At 44.5% G+C, this 16,034-nt stretch overlaps 1 protein-coding gene across 1 annotated transcript in view; it reads right to left on the bottom strand.

Moving 5' to 3' along the window:
* The window catches only part of BRINP1 (BMP/retinoic acid inducible neural specific 1), an 81,805-nt gene that overhangs the window by 46,931 nt on the left and 18,840 nt on the right, over positions 1–16,034 (bottom strand). Inside the window, exon 2 of the mRNA XM_065648627.1 lies at positions 7,503–7,770. Coding sequence (XP_065504699.1) covers positions 7,503–7,720 — 218 coding nt within the window. The 5' untranslated portion in view covers positions 7,721–7,770. The remainder of the gene's footprint in view (positions 1–7,502; positions 7,771–16,034) is intronic.

A 16,034-nucleotide genomic window follows, 5' to 3' on the forward strand; every position in this document is an offset into this window, starting at 1 on the left:
TAAATTTTTGGTTTACACACACTTATTTACAAGGCATTTACTGATTACAAACCAATGTACATCACTCGTTTACATGCATAATGTAAACTATGGAGATTTTGTATTTTTTGCCATGCGATGCTGTGCGGATTTCCATTGCTCATTCCACACAGAGGCAAGAGCCTCCTTTCATCTCTGCTCCCTCTGTCCTTCAATTGCTGCGGTGCCTCTCCTAAAACAGCCTTGCCTCTGACTGGAAAACGTAAAAGTTGATGTCCCCTTTAAACAGACAGCATAAAAACCTAATAGGAAAACCTTGTCAGCAGAACTTCAGCATGACTAAAAAAGCCAAAGCAAAGATTAAAAAGCCTAACAGTGCCTATCAATTTGTACCGGTGCAGAGCATCACCTTAAAGCTGCTTGAGAAGAACCTTCGCAGTGCTTTTTTTGGATGCTCCAGGCATCCAAACAACTGGAAAAGGACTGAAAACTTGCCGGGATGTGTGTGAGAGAGGAACTGTGACTGCGCCCATGTTGTACAGCTTGTCTCAGCCAGTAGCGCCCAGGTCTCAGCATCCACCTGGGTTTTGAACAAGCAAAGCTGCGATCCTGCTGCGGTGCTGGCGAAATTTTATTTTTTTTTATCCTAAGATGCTAAAAGCTGAACCCAAGGGAAGTCAGAGCTGCACCCTGGGGAATTTTACAATTTCAGACTCAGAGTGAACAATGACGGCAAGTCTTTTTTTTTTTTTTTTTTTTTTACCCTTCCTAAGGACATAAAAACTATTCGCAAATTCAACTTAAATTGAATGAGGAAGTGGAAGTGCAAACAGCTAAACAAAATACACTCAAAATCAAAATGTTTCCCTTTTGACATTTTTTTAAGTGGCATTGGTTGACTTTGTGATTTAAGATGAACTTCTATGCCTTAAAAATTGCAAAAACTCCCCACTTTTCACTGGATTAATAAAACAAAAACCAACAGCAAAGCTTTAACCTTTCACTGAGCCTAAAATGAAATGTTTTGCTTTTTTCATTTTACTGAAAAGTTGAACAAACATCCATTTCAGATCAACCCATTTTTAATGTTATTTTTGTTCCATACAACCAGTGAACCACAAAATCAGTTATTTGTAGAGCTCTAGTGACCAGTAGATTAAATTCAATGCAACAGGCAGACAGCAAAAGGAGTCAATGAGGAGTGGAGAGATGGAAGAAGAATGGACTGAAAAAATGGTAGAAGGAGCTCTAATAGATCTTGTCTCTGCCAAAACTTGGCATGCGTTTTGCATTTTCATGGCCGCTTCAATACAACTTTAATCCACGTTGCTGCTGAAAACAGCCACCTCACCATCCCCTTCGTCCCCAACTCCATCCAGAGTCCTGTCCCTTTACTGTCACCTGAGCACAAAAAGGATCAGACTGGAAAAGTGATCTAGTCGAAAATTAATTTTTTTTTTTTTTCTTGCAAGATTACTTTTCTGCCAGATCAGCTCTTCAGTTATGGAAATCACAGGTTTGCAGAAAACCTGCCTGGAAGGTCTGGTGAGGAAAGGGAACACTTCCATAACAGAAGCTGCTAAAAACAATCATAAAAACCTCACATTCACTAGCCAGATTGTCCAAGTGCAGTGCCTGAATGCAGGATTTGCATTCTGCTTTCGCTTTGAAATAATAAAAGGTCATAATGCTCCCAGACAGACAGACAGACAGGGTAAGGAGCCCTATAAACTGTGGTGCTGTGGATGCAGGTCCTGGGGTGATGCTGGATATGCTAGAAGAGATTCTCCAGCCAATAAATTGGTGAATTTTCCTTGAAGTCAACAGCTTCTCATATTTATGTCACAGAGAATCTGGCTCGTTGTTTCTAATTTGTGGTGTGATAGAACTTTGAAAGTTTTGTGAGGCAATTTTGTGAGACCAATTTTTTTGTCTGCCTTTTTTTTTTGTTCCCACTAAGGGAAAATTTAAGCAGCGGAACAGCATATGCATTTCTAAGTCAATTGTAGCCCGTGCTACGTGCACAGCAAAGATCCTCGCTTCATGGTAATTCTCTTCCTCTTTGCCAAGGGAATGACACATTTAGAGAGCACGTAGTGACTTAGATTTGTGGGTTTTCTAGGACTAAATAAAAACCTCTAGTGTGACCAAATGCATTCGGTAGTGCAAATCCCTTTATGAGCACCCAGTTTACTGTCCACTCTGCATCGGAGAAACAGGGAAATCACAGAAATGTTGGTTAGATGGGACCCTGGGGGTCCCTAATCCAACCTCCTGATTGAAGCGGGACCAGCACCAGCTCTTGAGCACATCAGCTGGGGCTTTGGCCAGCCAAGCCTTGAAAACCACCGAGGATGGAGATACCCCTCACCTCTCCATTCACCTGTCCCAGACCTGTACCACCCTTCTAATGAAACAATTTTTCTCAGGGAAAAAAAAAATAAAAATCAGGTTTTTGTTTTGGTTTTTTTTCCCCCAGGCGCCATCCCAACCAATTTATAGCCAGCTTGTGCAGCCAGTTACTCACAACCTTTCCTGTCTCAGGAGCCGTTTCTCCTTTTTACATGTCCAGAGACCTTACAGTAACGAGGATACATGAACAACCAGTTTTGTCCTGTCACTCTGCAGGCAGAGGGATGGAATGGGGACTGGCTGGTTTGCTGTCACATCCCCCACTAAGTTTTGAATCTGTTGGTGCATTTTAACCAGGCTTGGCAGAGGTCACAGAAGTATTCCGTATTTGCAGGTTTCATGAAATTAAGCAGCCTCTAAATGGTCCCACTGCAGGAGAAGTTGCAAGGCAAGCAGATCTCCCTTTTATACTCCAGGGTTTCCCTGCTCTCTTACATAGAAAGCCAGATCTCCCTGTCCTTACTTTCATTTTCTGAACTCCATTTCAGAAAATGGAATTAAACTCCCACACACGGAAAATCCACATTTCTTCTTGTACACGCAAATTCCCCTTCCAGCCCTGTGCGATCATCCACTTTATATTGCCATTGTCCCTTATGTCCAAATGTCTTGCAGCATTTAATTAAGTCTGCCCAGCAACACAGAGCAGACAAATGCTGCCATCTCCCATTCTCGGGAGGGTGGGGAGGGAACCGAGGCATGGAGAAGTGAGATTTCCCACAGCCACACCATTGCCTGGGGCAAAAATCTCAATACTGCCCACGTTACACCTCTGCCAGTCTAACCGTGAGTCCCTCTTTCCAGGCTGGACGAGACCATCTCGCCACTTCCCTCTTTGCCTCCCATGTCGCACCTCCGGCACTGAACAACGAAGTCTTATTTTTTTTCTGGAAAATATTCATTTTTCTAGAACTTGCTTAAACTGAGCAGCATCATTAGCGAAATGCCTCTATTTCAGTGCTTGTGCCTGGCTATTTGCATAGTGTATCTCAGTCTACTGTTTCTTTTGCTTTGCCTTATATCTAAATACTCAGTTTCTTGGAGAAGAAAGGACAACACCACAATACCCTTCAAAGAAGTGGACTGAAGCTGTCAACTACTGTTCTGTAGTAACGGGAATGTTTTCTGTTCTGAGCAATGCCCTAGTCCCAAAGCCAAGCTGAGCTTCATCTGTTTTCCAGCCTTCGTGCCGTACCGAGGACCCAAGGCTCTCATGACTAGGAACAACAACAAGGATAGTGATAATGAATATTCAGACATCCCACAAACCACTCTCAGCATCTGCCATCCTATCTGCATTAGCATCAGAGTGCACGGATAATGATCAAAGCAGCATTTTCCTGCCAGAGGCCCCCCCTAAACCAGCCTTATTAGTATGAATCAATGCTGATTAATGTGCTTCCTTAATGCAATTGTATCTACCCCTACTGTCTATGATTTAATATAAAACATCTCCCCTTTGCTTGCCTTCCTACTAATATCGCACGCAAGGTACAAACCTTGATTGAGGGTACCAGGAAAATCAGTGGTCCAAGTTTTGCAAGAAAGAGGCCTAAAAACTGCTAAAGCATAATACACAGAAGGAGGGAATGAGCCTTTGGAGACTGTAACAGCAGTGCTACAATGGTAGATCTGGAACCAGGCATCCCATGAAGAGATATCAGCAGCTATGCCGTTCTACTGCAATTCTGCTTATGCAGCATATAAAATAGCCTTGCTTACTAAAACCAGCTCTTTGCTGCTGACGGAGTTCTGGACTTTAGCCGTGATGGAAGGAGGAGTGTTGCATGTTTTAGTTTGGGATTACTTCCTTTTTAAAGTCACCTGTAAAAATGAGAAAACGCTGCTTTTTGCCTTATGCTTCTGTGTATCATTGACAGCGACTTTATCTCGGAGGGTTTTCGACATAAATGACACAGTCCTGATGCGCTGTGTCCATGCTCTCGCACAGCAACACACTGGGGAAATCACCACTAAACAGGCGACAGTGTTTCAATTAGGGATGGATAAGGTCCTCTCGCCTGATTTCACATCTGTTCCAAAGCCTTGGTCGCTGTGGCTGGTTTGGGGTTTGCTGCTATTGGCCTTAGGAGAGGAGCAGTCGTCAGGTCAAACCGCGTTCAACAAAATCACAAGTGCCCAAAGGAACAGTCTGACTGAGGGACAAAAAACCACAAACCAGCCAACCAAAAAAAAAGTGTGGGAGAAAAGGAACATTGAAAGAGAAGACTACACAGAAAATTCCCATGCTCCAAATCAGCTGCTTTTTCTAAGGAAAAGACTGATATCCTTAATGTAGAATATGTACCTCCCTTGGGCTAGTCTAGTGCAAAGAGCAATTGAGAGACATCATTTGGGAGGAAAGAGGCTTCTATGTCGAAATTAAACAGTTGAAAAAATCCCAACAGCTTTACAGATTCTTGAAGTCAATTTAAGGAGTCCACAAAAATGAGATTTTACCCCTGTGGGTTTCAGTAAAATGATCTGTTCTGGAGGGTGTGTGTGCTCAGAGTCCAGGTCTTAACTGCTAGAATTGGCTGTGACTCCACTAACTCACCATTGCTAGACTGAATTTGACACTCCTTAAAAAATGCATGGACCCAGTTTTTAAGAGACCAGTTCTGCCAACAAGGCCAGATATTGAAAACAACCAAACCCTCCAACATCCAGCCAGCCTCCTACCTAATGGCTCCATCTGCTCTGCCGGACCACAGGAGGTTTTCCCTCCTCCTCAGCTGACTGCGGTGGGAGCAAAAGTGAGTCCCATCAGGTATGTTGCCAATGTGCTCAGCTCCCAGCAGCTCAAACCACGACACAAACATGGCACAAGCTCTCAGCTCCCTCCTTCAGCCTAGTGCATGGTATTTGGCCCTGAGATGCATCCCGAGGTGTCCTTGCCGTCTTCCCACATCTCTCTGAACTCTCTACCTACTTATTTCCACCAGAGCCCTGTCCCACCTCCAGTTTCTTTGAGAATAGTGACTTATCCAGCCCTATGACTATCTGTAAGACCCTTCTCAGACACCTCCCCGCACCTCCTGTGCACGCAGAATGCTGCTGCCCATTTTCTCCGATGTTGGAAGAAGGAGGTCATTGTCCTCCCCATGCTAGAAGTGTCACTTGAAAGTGCTTTGGCAATATCCATCAGACAAGGAGAAAAACAGATCCCTTTCTGCTTTGCATCCTGAACTGAGATAAGCTTTCAAATTCTTACCAGTCTCGTACAAACCAAAGAAGAATTTGTTCCTCACCCCTTAACAGATAAAACTAGAAATCACAGGCTTCACATCCAACGAAGATTTTAGCTCCTTTATAAAGGCTGGGAAAGCAAAGCTGTGGCGCAGGCTGCCTGCGCTGGGTGTGACTGCTCCGTCATGGGAAATCTTCGAGTAGAGGTCGGCCACAAACCTCTGTCAGATGTGACACAGGTATGGCTTAGTCTGCCTTGGGGAAAAGGCAGAGATTAAATGACCTCTCAAGGTCCTTCCAGACCCTTTTCTCCCTGATTCTCAGAGACAGGATCCCGGGCTTGATGGATCTCTGGCCTGACCTGCAGTGACAGTTCTTAGATGTGTCTGAACACATCGATTGCAGGCATTTCTCTCCCACTACAGCCCCTGCAGACTGCTGCGGTGGCATTCTGGGCTGAACAGCTCTTTAGCAAAGGGCAGAGCCACTGCCAGAGGCATCGCGTGGGGCAGAGATTTGCTGTCTTGATCAGAGTGGATGCTGTCAGGCTGGGCAGGCAGAAAGCTGGGGATATCCATCACCAGGAATAAAGCATTTTTGAAAAAAACATGTTTTTTCTGCTCCTCTGTGCAAGCAAAGACAGTGAGACGTCCTTAGTGGAAGCATGGCAGCTAAATTTCTAGTTTTTGGGGCTGTCTTCCCCCCGAGCTGTCTCGAAGGAAGAAGACAAGCCAAGACAATGTCTTCAACCCATGCTAACCTGCCCCTGCTCGGCGGGCTGCAGCGAGGGGAGGGGATGCTGCATTCCCTGCAGGCCACGGGACAGGCACAACTCATTTTTCTTCCCCACACAGAGATTATGTCTCGCACGTCGCTGTTACTCTGCAAGTGCTTTTGGCTCTCTGCCCGTGGGAGAACATTGCCTGCGCACATATGGTTTCCTTGGGCCCCCCATCCCCGTCATCATGTATATTATCTCTGTGCGGTAGCCAGCTGGCCATTCGCTAGCACTTTCCTACCTTCTAGTTTGCATTGTTGTATTTGCAAGTGTCTTTCTGAAACAAAACAGGACTATATAGTTATGTAAATGCACATGTATCTATGAGAGGTTTGCAGTCTCTTTGGGTTTTAGTGTAAATCTCATGACACTTGTTGGCTTATTACCTTTCACTCCAAAGTGCATGCTGCTTTAATAGGAGACTCATGTGAGTACCCCGGCTTTTCAGGTTAAAATGAAAAAAGAAAAGTGTGTTTCTGGATATCACAGCTGGCAAGAAGGGCCTGAAACAGGCAACAACAAAGGCTTCAAAATCTAGAAGGCAAAGGAAAATCCAGATTCTGCCTAGTCCCTGTAGTTTTTTAATAGGAACACTTTTAAACCAAGATCAGAGTTCTGCGGGCAAGTTTGACTCATACATGGCGACAATCTGCAGAGGTCTGTGGTAGGCAATACCCAGCTAAGGCTCATGCACAGCAGTGTGAGAACTGCCCTACTGACATGCGTCTTGACGTCTTTGTCTGTTCTTGCCCATGTGAACCTTAAGCTATCGGCAATTCACATGTATGAGTTTGGTACAAAGGCCTGATCTGGCCACAGGCACATTGATTTGAAAAACATGCTTGTGAACCTGCCTATGAACTCATCCTTCACCGCAAACTAAGCACACCCAGACCCTTGGTGCCTTTTAATCTCGATCTATGTTGTGCATATTGCCATGATACCACTGTGCCTTTATTTCACTATCAGAGCATTACTTCTGAGTCTTTGAAGCAATTTGCATCGCCAGCTGAGGACCATGAAGAACCAAAGAAACATTTCCAGGTGGAACAGAAACAGTGATGCATCTCCTCATTGACCGCGAGCCATAGGAACTGGCTGAGTTCCCACCACCCAACAACTTATCCAACGTAAACCAACATACCTGTATATTTTATATCTGGTTGTAAATCCTTGACGATGTCTTTCCACAAAGGATAAGTAGCTCCGTGAGTGGTGGAAAGGCCCCCTGTCTGAAATAAGCCAATCAAATTCCTTGGAGACATGTTGGTTGGTAGCAGCTGGGTCCTGGTGGGAGGGCTGTACTAGTATATGGTCCCATATAAACAGGAGGTAGAGGAACTCAACAAGCCTCCAGTTCATGCTTTTCTGTCTGCCTTTTTCCTCTCATTCTTGCTCCATTCTGTGGAGTCCTGTTGAAAAAGAGAGGGGAAAAGGAGGAAGGAAAGAGAGAGAGAAATGAGGGGGAGGAGAGGGAAGAGGGAGAGAAAAAGAGAGAGAGAGAGAGTTTAAAAATGAGAATTCCTTTGATGCTTTGACATCCATCTCTCAGGGTGAAAATAGAAATGAAAAATCAAGTTTTAGAAGACTTCAGTCTGCCTGTGCTATAGCTTAGTGTATTTGGCAGTGTTTTATTCATGTACCTAAGTGGTTTCTTTAACCTCCTGAGCATATATCACCTTTGAAATAATACCAGGTCCTGACCTGAGACATCCTCATCCAGCTTTTCCATCATTTCCCTGGTGAAGTTCTCCTCAGCGCCGCAAAGGCAAGTGAAGGCTGGGCGCAGAAGGTGGCCCACCCTAGGCTACAATTACCCCCTTATTGTCCCTTTAAAGCTGTGCCAGAGAAACGTGTCTTCTGCTTTCATGTCTGTCTGATGATCTGTAATCTATACTCCATGCAACCTGAGCAATCTATAAAGACCCAGCTCTTACTTTCAAGTGTTGCCAAAAAAAGAAATTTAAAAAAAATAATTACCCAGGCTTCAGTGACGAGCACATACAGATAAATGGACACACATACATATCACTATGAAATCCTGCCAAATTCTGAAAGATAAAAAAATCACCTCAACCTGCTTTCCTGCCTGGGTGTTTGGGAGGTGTGTCTGGTGGAGGGGGAGAGGGTCTGTCGCTATTTTGGACCTCGAGGCTCTTCTCAAGATCAAGGCTCTGTGGGGTGACGTACTGAACATGCATATTCAGGGTCGGAGATTTACCAGGGAGCTTAAGGGGACGCTTCACACCAGCTGGTGCAGGGCACACCGTCGCTCATATGATGGGAGAGCGGCCGTCCCGCTGCACCCTCGTCAAACGACGGCTGCAGACCGCCCCGCTACGAGCCAGCTCCTCTCCCCAATGTGCTTAACGGCTAAACAGACAAGACATATGATGAGTGGGAAGGGAAACAGAGGGGTGAAACGCCTTGCCAAAGGTTACGCAGCAAGCCAGAGATACAGCTGGAAGAGAGCCCTCGCCTCCTGACTCCCATTTCCAGCGTTTCAGCCATTAGATCATCCGCCTCCACAGTCATGCTGTTGGCACGATGCCCCTCTCCGAATGAAGCCATGTGCTCCGTTGGTGGAAGGTGAGCGGCTGGCTTAGCTGGCACCCCGTGTCTGGTGTGGACACCCCCCAACCTTCTGCTTCCCAACCGCAGCCCGGCGTGTTGAGTTGTGCTCCTCATCGCTGGGAGCTGCTGATGTTGCTCTGAAAAAATCCTCTCCATCCATCTTCTTTCTCCTGCTCACCTCCTGTCCATCTGGCTGCCCTGCTGAGTTTTGGAGGGCATGTGCCAACACAGAGGGCACACCCAGGCAGGCAGAGTGGTCTCGAGGCTGCATCCCCCGCTCTGGGGGCACAAACCTGGCCAAAAGTTGTCCTCAGGACAGACAACACCCACCTACGTCTGCAGAATACAGTGCAGAGAGACCGTAGCTACTCTTTAAAGCAGGAGAAATTAGGCTATGGAGAGCTTGGAGATTTAGCATTGGGCTTATTTGTACATCTCCAGAAACCTTTCTGGTTTTGAGTCTGAGTCCACCATAAGCACTCTGAAAGTCTGTGATTCACAGCAAGAAAAGGTTTTGCTAAGAACATAGGAGAGGCCAAGCCGAGGTGTGCTAGGGGTGCAGTTCTGCGTGTGAACGTGAGACCTTGGCTGGTGTGAGCAGCACAGCGCAGACCAGAGGGCACCAGCATCTGTGGCCACCACGGCCGTCTCCTCAGCTCCAAGAGCTTTCGCCGGGAGCGTGGCGAAGCTGCAGCCCACGGCAGCGAGTGTTCGTGTCTTCTGCACGGGCAGATGGAACCCGGGAGTGCGACGGGGAACACGAGCGCTGAGCGTGTGTGTGCTGGGGTGCGTGGGAGGCTGCACGTGTGCACGGCATGTGTCGGAGGAGCTGCAGCGAGCTCAGCAGTCCTTGACAAAACGGAGTTGTGTAAGGCTGGTTAAAAATGACAGTCAGCTGTTGCACTATATGAAGAAATGGAAAAAGTGAGGTATGGGAAAGCAATGAATGTTCGCTTTTCCTGTTGGGCACAGGTAAACTTCTTTCCAATTGCAGACAGAATATTACTGTTATTAAACATAATAGTACCTGTAGCTCCTGCCTGAGGAGGTCGTTCCTGTTCTGGAGGCGTGTGTTTAATACTAGCCTTCACCACTAACTCCTACTTCACCCAGAAACGTGGAAGTTCTCAGTGCTTTAGTCCCTTGCCTCCCAGAAAGGAGTGTTTCTACTTCACCGTACAAAACTGGGGTTTGGAGAGTTTCTAGCCCCACATCAAGGGGAATACAGTATATTCCAAGGGGGCTACAGTGCAGCTCTGCTCCCACTCACCGTGGTCACGAACCCGATGCGATTACTGGAAAATGCTCCCAGCTACAGCCCACCCTTGGTATTTCCAAATTCCAGTGCAGGAGTTCGTTTCTCCTGCTTCTCCATCCAGGCTGCTTTTCTGCCTTGCTGCTCTTTGCAGGTCCACACTGTCCCATCACGGTAAGCAGCTGCAAACTCAGCGCATTTGCCATTAGACGGGTATGCAGATTTGCTGCTGATAACGATCAGTTATTCTGTACACATCATCCAAACTCGCTTGATTGTCTGTTCATTAAACTCATCCATAACCACTTCCTTCATCAGCCAGCCTGGATCAGTTTTCCTTTAAAGATTTCACTTTCTATTGAATTTCTATTGCAAAGAGGGGAAGCGAGCTTTTATATACCAAAGTGGAGCGATAACTCAACTAGTTCCCAGAACAGTGCAAACTTAAATATGAGAAGAACCAAAAGAAATGGGTTTCAGAGAAATCCCAGTGTGTCCTCCCACATGCAAGCATCATACATTGGGGAAATATCAGCTTATAAAAGACAGCAGATATTCACTAATTCCCCCCACACACCTCTTCATCCTCCCTTCCTTTCCTTTAGGTCAAAGTCAGGATGATTAGAGTTGTGATGAGTCTTAACCAAGGGTTAAGACATGGGGAGAACATGCCTTGAGATCACTAGAACAAACGGATGCATCTCCAGCCTGGTACCTGGTTGTGAGTATCGGTGCTGAGAGCAGGGAACGGTGCCTGCGGCAACCGAGGATGGTAGAACGCAGTTGGGTCCGGACAACTATCACACCATCGACTTTAATTTTTTAGTAGTATCTTTTTCCCCCCTGTAGCTGCTGTAGAGATGTTGTTTCGCATTAAAGATTAATACATACCACAGGGCTGGTCCCCATGGAAGCTATAAAGCTTACTAAAAGTGGGATTATTTTGTGTCTAAGGCAATATTGTGAGGTGCATTCAATCTAACTCCTAACAAGTTTGAATCTGAAATTAATTTTTTAGGTGTCTTTATGGGCCTCTGCTGATGTAAGATATGTTCTGGGGATTTTGTAAAAGCAACAGGAAAAGAAGGGACAGGGAGGCGATGTCTCCAAGTATATAGCCCTTGGGTAGGAGACCTAAGGCTTAGTAAAAGCTAAATCTGGCACAGAAGCAATTTCTGCACTAAAACGGAGGCTTGGGGGAGTCAGACACTGGGTTTTGATCCAGGAGCACATCATTCTGCTCAGTTCTACCCTAGACACCCTCTGTGACCTTCAGCAGTGCCCTTACATGCTTTTTTGCCTCATTTTTCCAAGTATCAGCATAGAGATATGATAGTATTTTTTTGACTGCTTGGACCGTGAACTTGTTGGAGAGGCCATCATCTGGGTACAGCACCTCACAACACACAGTCCCACTGCCCACGTGTGTTCCTGTCCTATAGGCAATGAATGACAACCATCTCAACGTGTTGGCAAGCTTTGTAAGACAGCAGTTAAAAAAAGCCAAGCTACAAAGCCCACTGCCACTCAGGAGCATTACAGAGCAATGCAGCGATCTGGGTCCTTCTGATTCACGTTAACAAACACGATCACGCAATTGTCACATCTGTTACCAAACACGATTGGCGGGTGAGCGAGGACATATGGTAGAGTTCTTGGTAAATAAGTATCGGGAGAGGAAAATGTTAGATATACTGATTCTGAGTCATGTTCCAGTCAGTTTCCAGCATTGTCCATCATGAAGGAACATCCATCAGTGCAAATGGAGATTTCTGTTACAACCCTTTTCACTTCGTTAGGCGGTTTAAGATGGCCTTATTCTAAGCTGAAATCAGCCTGCAACATTAAATGTTCCTTGTCTTATGAGTCTTTAGGATTCTTGGAGGAAAAATAGGCAAGTACTTTCTGTAAAGTGCAAGTTGTATTTGAATGTACACTTAATTTCATCGTGATTGATATCTGTGTGTTAATTATATTCTATTTTAGGCAATACCTTTGCTGTCACAAGGCAGCGCCTTTTATCCAAGGAGTTCAAATTGAATTAAAGACATTAATTAAAGCTCTCAGCACTCTAGTAAGGCAGGCAAGTGCTGTTACTCCCATTGTTTCTTGAAATAAGAAGAAAGGAATAAAGCTGGGTGTCTACTTAGCCACTTAAAAGGTAATTTTTATATAGTGGGATAGCTCAGAATGATGGATTTTGCACAAAATGATATTGCAAGGTCTGTTTCATATGAGGGAGGCTGTGTAGCCCCAGATCACTGCTATGAATGGGAATGCAGGAGCTCTGATGCTCCACCGCTTGTTGTAAACACTCTACAATTCTCTGCCTCCTGGGATTTTCTACCTTTTTTCTAACCACTGCACCTTTCATTTATCCCTTAGATTAGATTCGAATTGATCTTGCACACACCCCTTCTATTTTCTCATGCTCATTGTTGTAAAGTATTTCCAACAGAAATGCAGGTGCAGGAAAGAGAAATTACTGAACGCATTATTTGCAGTAAAGAAATAAGTCCCCTATCTCTTTAAGCTTCATGCACCAATAATTCTTCCTTGTGTCCCACATTTGGTTCTTGGCAGGTTGAGAGAGGTTTCTGCCTGCTGCCATTTACCAGAGGGAAGAGGCTAACAATTGCTATTTGTATCTGAAACACTTCTGTTCTGCAGAAACTTCGCACACCGCTTTAGGATGCTGATAAATTAGTAAAAGACTAAAGTGTCAAGGGAGAGATGAAACAGCTTATGTTAGTTTAGAGCTCGACCCTATAAAATGACGAATGTCTGACCTCATTTCAGCAAACAGCTTAAGTGTATCCTTAATTTTAAGTACAGGAGACACTCTCCTAGGTTTGATTCAACTATCCCAGCTTTGAGTTAACTGTGCGCTCGCATTCCTGCTCGATAGGTAACTACTGCCCTGCACCTTCAGGATTTAGCTCGTGTTAGTTGAGTCACTGAGTGCAACTGGAGCAATAACATTTCTGTCCTGCACCTAATCCAGAGATGGCTCATTACAGTCCTGGGAGGCAGTTACTGCCCGTGAAGCGGCTTTAGCTGAACTTTGGAAACGCTGGTCAGGAACCCAGCCAAGCTGAGGACATCTTTGGTGTGTCAAGGTGAGGGGAAAACAGGGGATGTGGATGGAAAAGGATGGGGAATCCAATCTGTTGGGGTTTGTTAAGTCATGTGAACTTCTGTGGATAAACCTGAGCCCTGGGAAAAGAGAATTTGGCCATTTCTGCTCAAGATGTCTTGATAGTACAGAGGCTGATATCTGACTGGAGTCAGGGATGGAGCTGCAATTCAGCAGTGGCTCTGATTTTCTGGATGACTGTGGCATGCAATATTGTATTATAAAAACCCAAATAATTGCAAAGTTATTTCTTTACGGAAGTGAGATTTCTCCATTTCAGGCAGTGATGGGTGAATCCCTCCCCAAACTTTGGTAATTCTGCCCTAATCAATGTCTAAATTTGCACTTATTCTTTAACCATTTCATTTGAAATATGCACAAGTGGTTAGACCTGAGGGATATTCATCAGCTGAAACAGTTTAGGGTGAGGAAAGGCAAGGAGGGAAAATGAGAAATACCTTTCCAAAAATACCAACACAGTCCATAAATTCACTTAACATTTGCCAAATTGTTCATGCTGAAAAAGATAATGATTGGGAGATGTCAGGGTTTTGGTTGTGAGAGCACCAAGGGGAAATAATTCCAAATTTCCATTTGAAACTACTAGAGCTTTTCCTGTTTTTCATTTGTCTTTCCAGCCTCTTAAGAGAGAGCAGTGATAAAAATATTTCTTTTAACCCTGAATGACTTAGAGGAGAAAAAGTTTTTTTCTTTCCAGTTTGTCAGCACTTTGCTTACAACTTGTCAGAATATTCAGCGAACCAAAAACACCCTACAAATCCTTCATTATTAACGCAGCTCAACCAGCAGCCTAACGGGAACGGGTTTTGTGCAGAAAGTCTAATTACTCCCTGCCTGTAGCGAGGCGAGAATCACACCAGCAACAACGAGGTACCTGTTTTCGGTTCATTTGTCCCCGCACTCCAGCTAATTATAAACTACTGGTGTTATCATGATGAGGATGAGAGGCGGCTTGGAACGGAAGAACCACGGCAGGCGTGCAACCTCCATCAAGTCAGGACATCGGGTGGTGCTGGACAGAGGGAATTAAACGCCATTAGTCCTCATCATACATCTATAATACTAGCCAAGGTGCTCTGAAATCCAGGATCCACAGACACTTGGTTCAGGGATCTACTTACAAAAAGGATCCATTGAGCAGTTCTCAGTAGGTTGGGAATGGAATTAAAAGGATCTTCTGCAAGTGCACACAGATACGTGGTGAAGTATCACATTCTGAAGACAACCCTGCCGAATCTGAGACCAGAACGGTATCGTGCTAGGCAGTTTGTGCCCCAAAAAGCTTACAATCTCATTAGAAGACCAAGGACAGCAGATGGCCGGGGACAGATGGGGGAAGGCAAGGGAACAGTGAGATAATGCCGCTCAGCGGGCTGGGGAGCAGTGGTGTCAGCACACCAGCAGCCCTACACTTGGCAAGATTCTGATAGCTATTGTCAGAAATGAGAGTTCTAAATAGGGAAGCTGGATAATGAGCTAGCTTTTGTAGATATTTGTGAGGAACTCCTCTCATTTGTGAAGTGGCAGAGATAGAATGAATGTAGATGATAATAATAATGATAAATTGCACTTTTCTGAGCTGCTTATTAAAAAAAAATATGGTGGGTGGTGAGCAGTGATTTCTATTAAACACTGCCCTGAACTTGAAATTATTCCTACTATTATTAAATTATTGTCCAAGCTAGTCCACTTCTCCATAATTTCATTCTAAGTTACAGAAAAAAGCAGCTCTGTCTTCTGTCTTCCTCAGTATTTATACACCTCATATCAAAGTCTAGTAATCTCATAAGTATTAATAGGATTTTATCCTCGCAGTAGCTTTAGGACATTGGGAAATGCTGTTTTTCCTATTCTGCAGAATAGGAATTGAGATACAGGGTAGATTAATGGCTTGTCCCAGATCATTTTATAACTGCTTGAGGAATTCAACCCAAATCTCTTAAGTTTCAGCTCAATGCCACGTCTCCTTGCAGTACCCTTCCTACGCACCTTCATGCTACTATTCCAGAATTAGCTAAGACTTGCCACAGAGCTGCTAAGAATTTTTTTTGATTGCTCATTTTATGTTAGAAAAATGCCAATTCATCAGAGGCAGAACACTTTGTAGAAATTTGTTGATTTAAGGGAAAAGAAGCATTTTGATAAAGTCAGCTTTTCTTTAGAACAGAATGTGTCGAGTGTTCTGTTTGGAAGGGATTGGTTCAAGATTGTATTTTGGTTTTCATTACATGTTGAGTAGTATACATTAAAAATCAAAATGAAGTGTTTTCCTAAACAGTATGTTTTGACTGAGCCAAAACAGATTTTGTAATTTATGCATAAAAAGAAACATCTAAATTCATTTAATACTTTTCTTGCATTTTGTAAGAAGAAACACCTGCAAACCATACACAATAAACTGAACAAAAATCATACTATTCCTTACAATTTTTACTGGAAATCTGGAAAAGAGAGTAATCTGAAAACTAAGTTCACAGAGGCCTGTGTCAGAGTCCAGAAACCCTGGTTTTTGCTTTCATGCCTGTTCTCTTCTGTGCACCAGTCTTACCTTTCTAATATTGCGACAATTTGGACCTGTAAGCAGAGAGCTTGAAGGAAAAAAAAAAAATCGATGCCAAAACTGCCCTGAAGAGCAATAATGCAACGTTCAATCCAAAAGGTCAACTGTTACCCCACACCTGACACTCTCT

Source organism: Caloenas nicobarica, chromosome 19, assembly GCF_036013445.1.
Source record: "Caloenas nicobarica isolate bCalNic1 chromosome 19, bCalNic1.hap1, whole genome shotgun sequence".
Taxonomy (NCBI): Eukaryota; Metazoa; Chordata; class Aves; order Columbiformes; family Columbidae; genus Caloenas; species Caloenas nicobarica.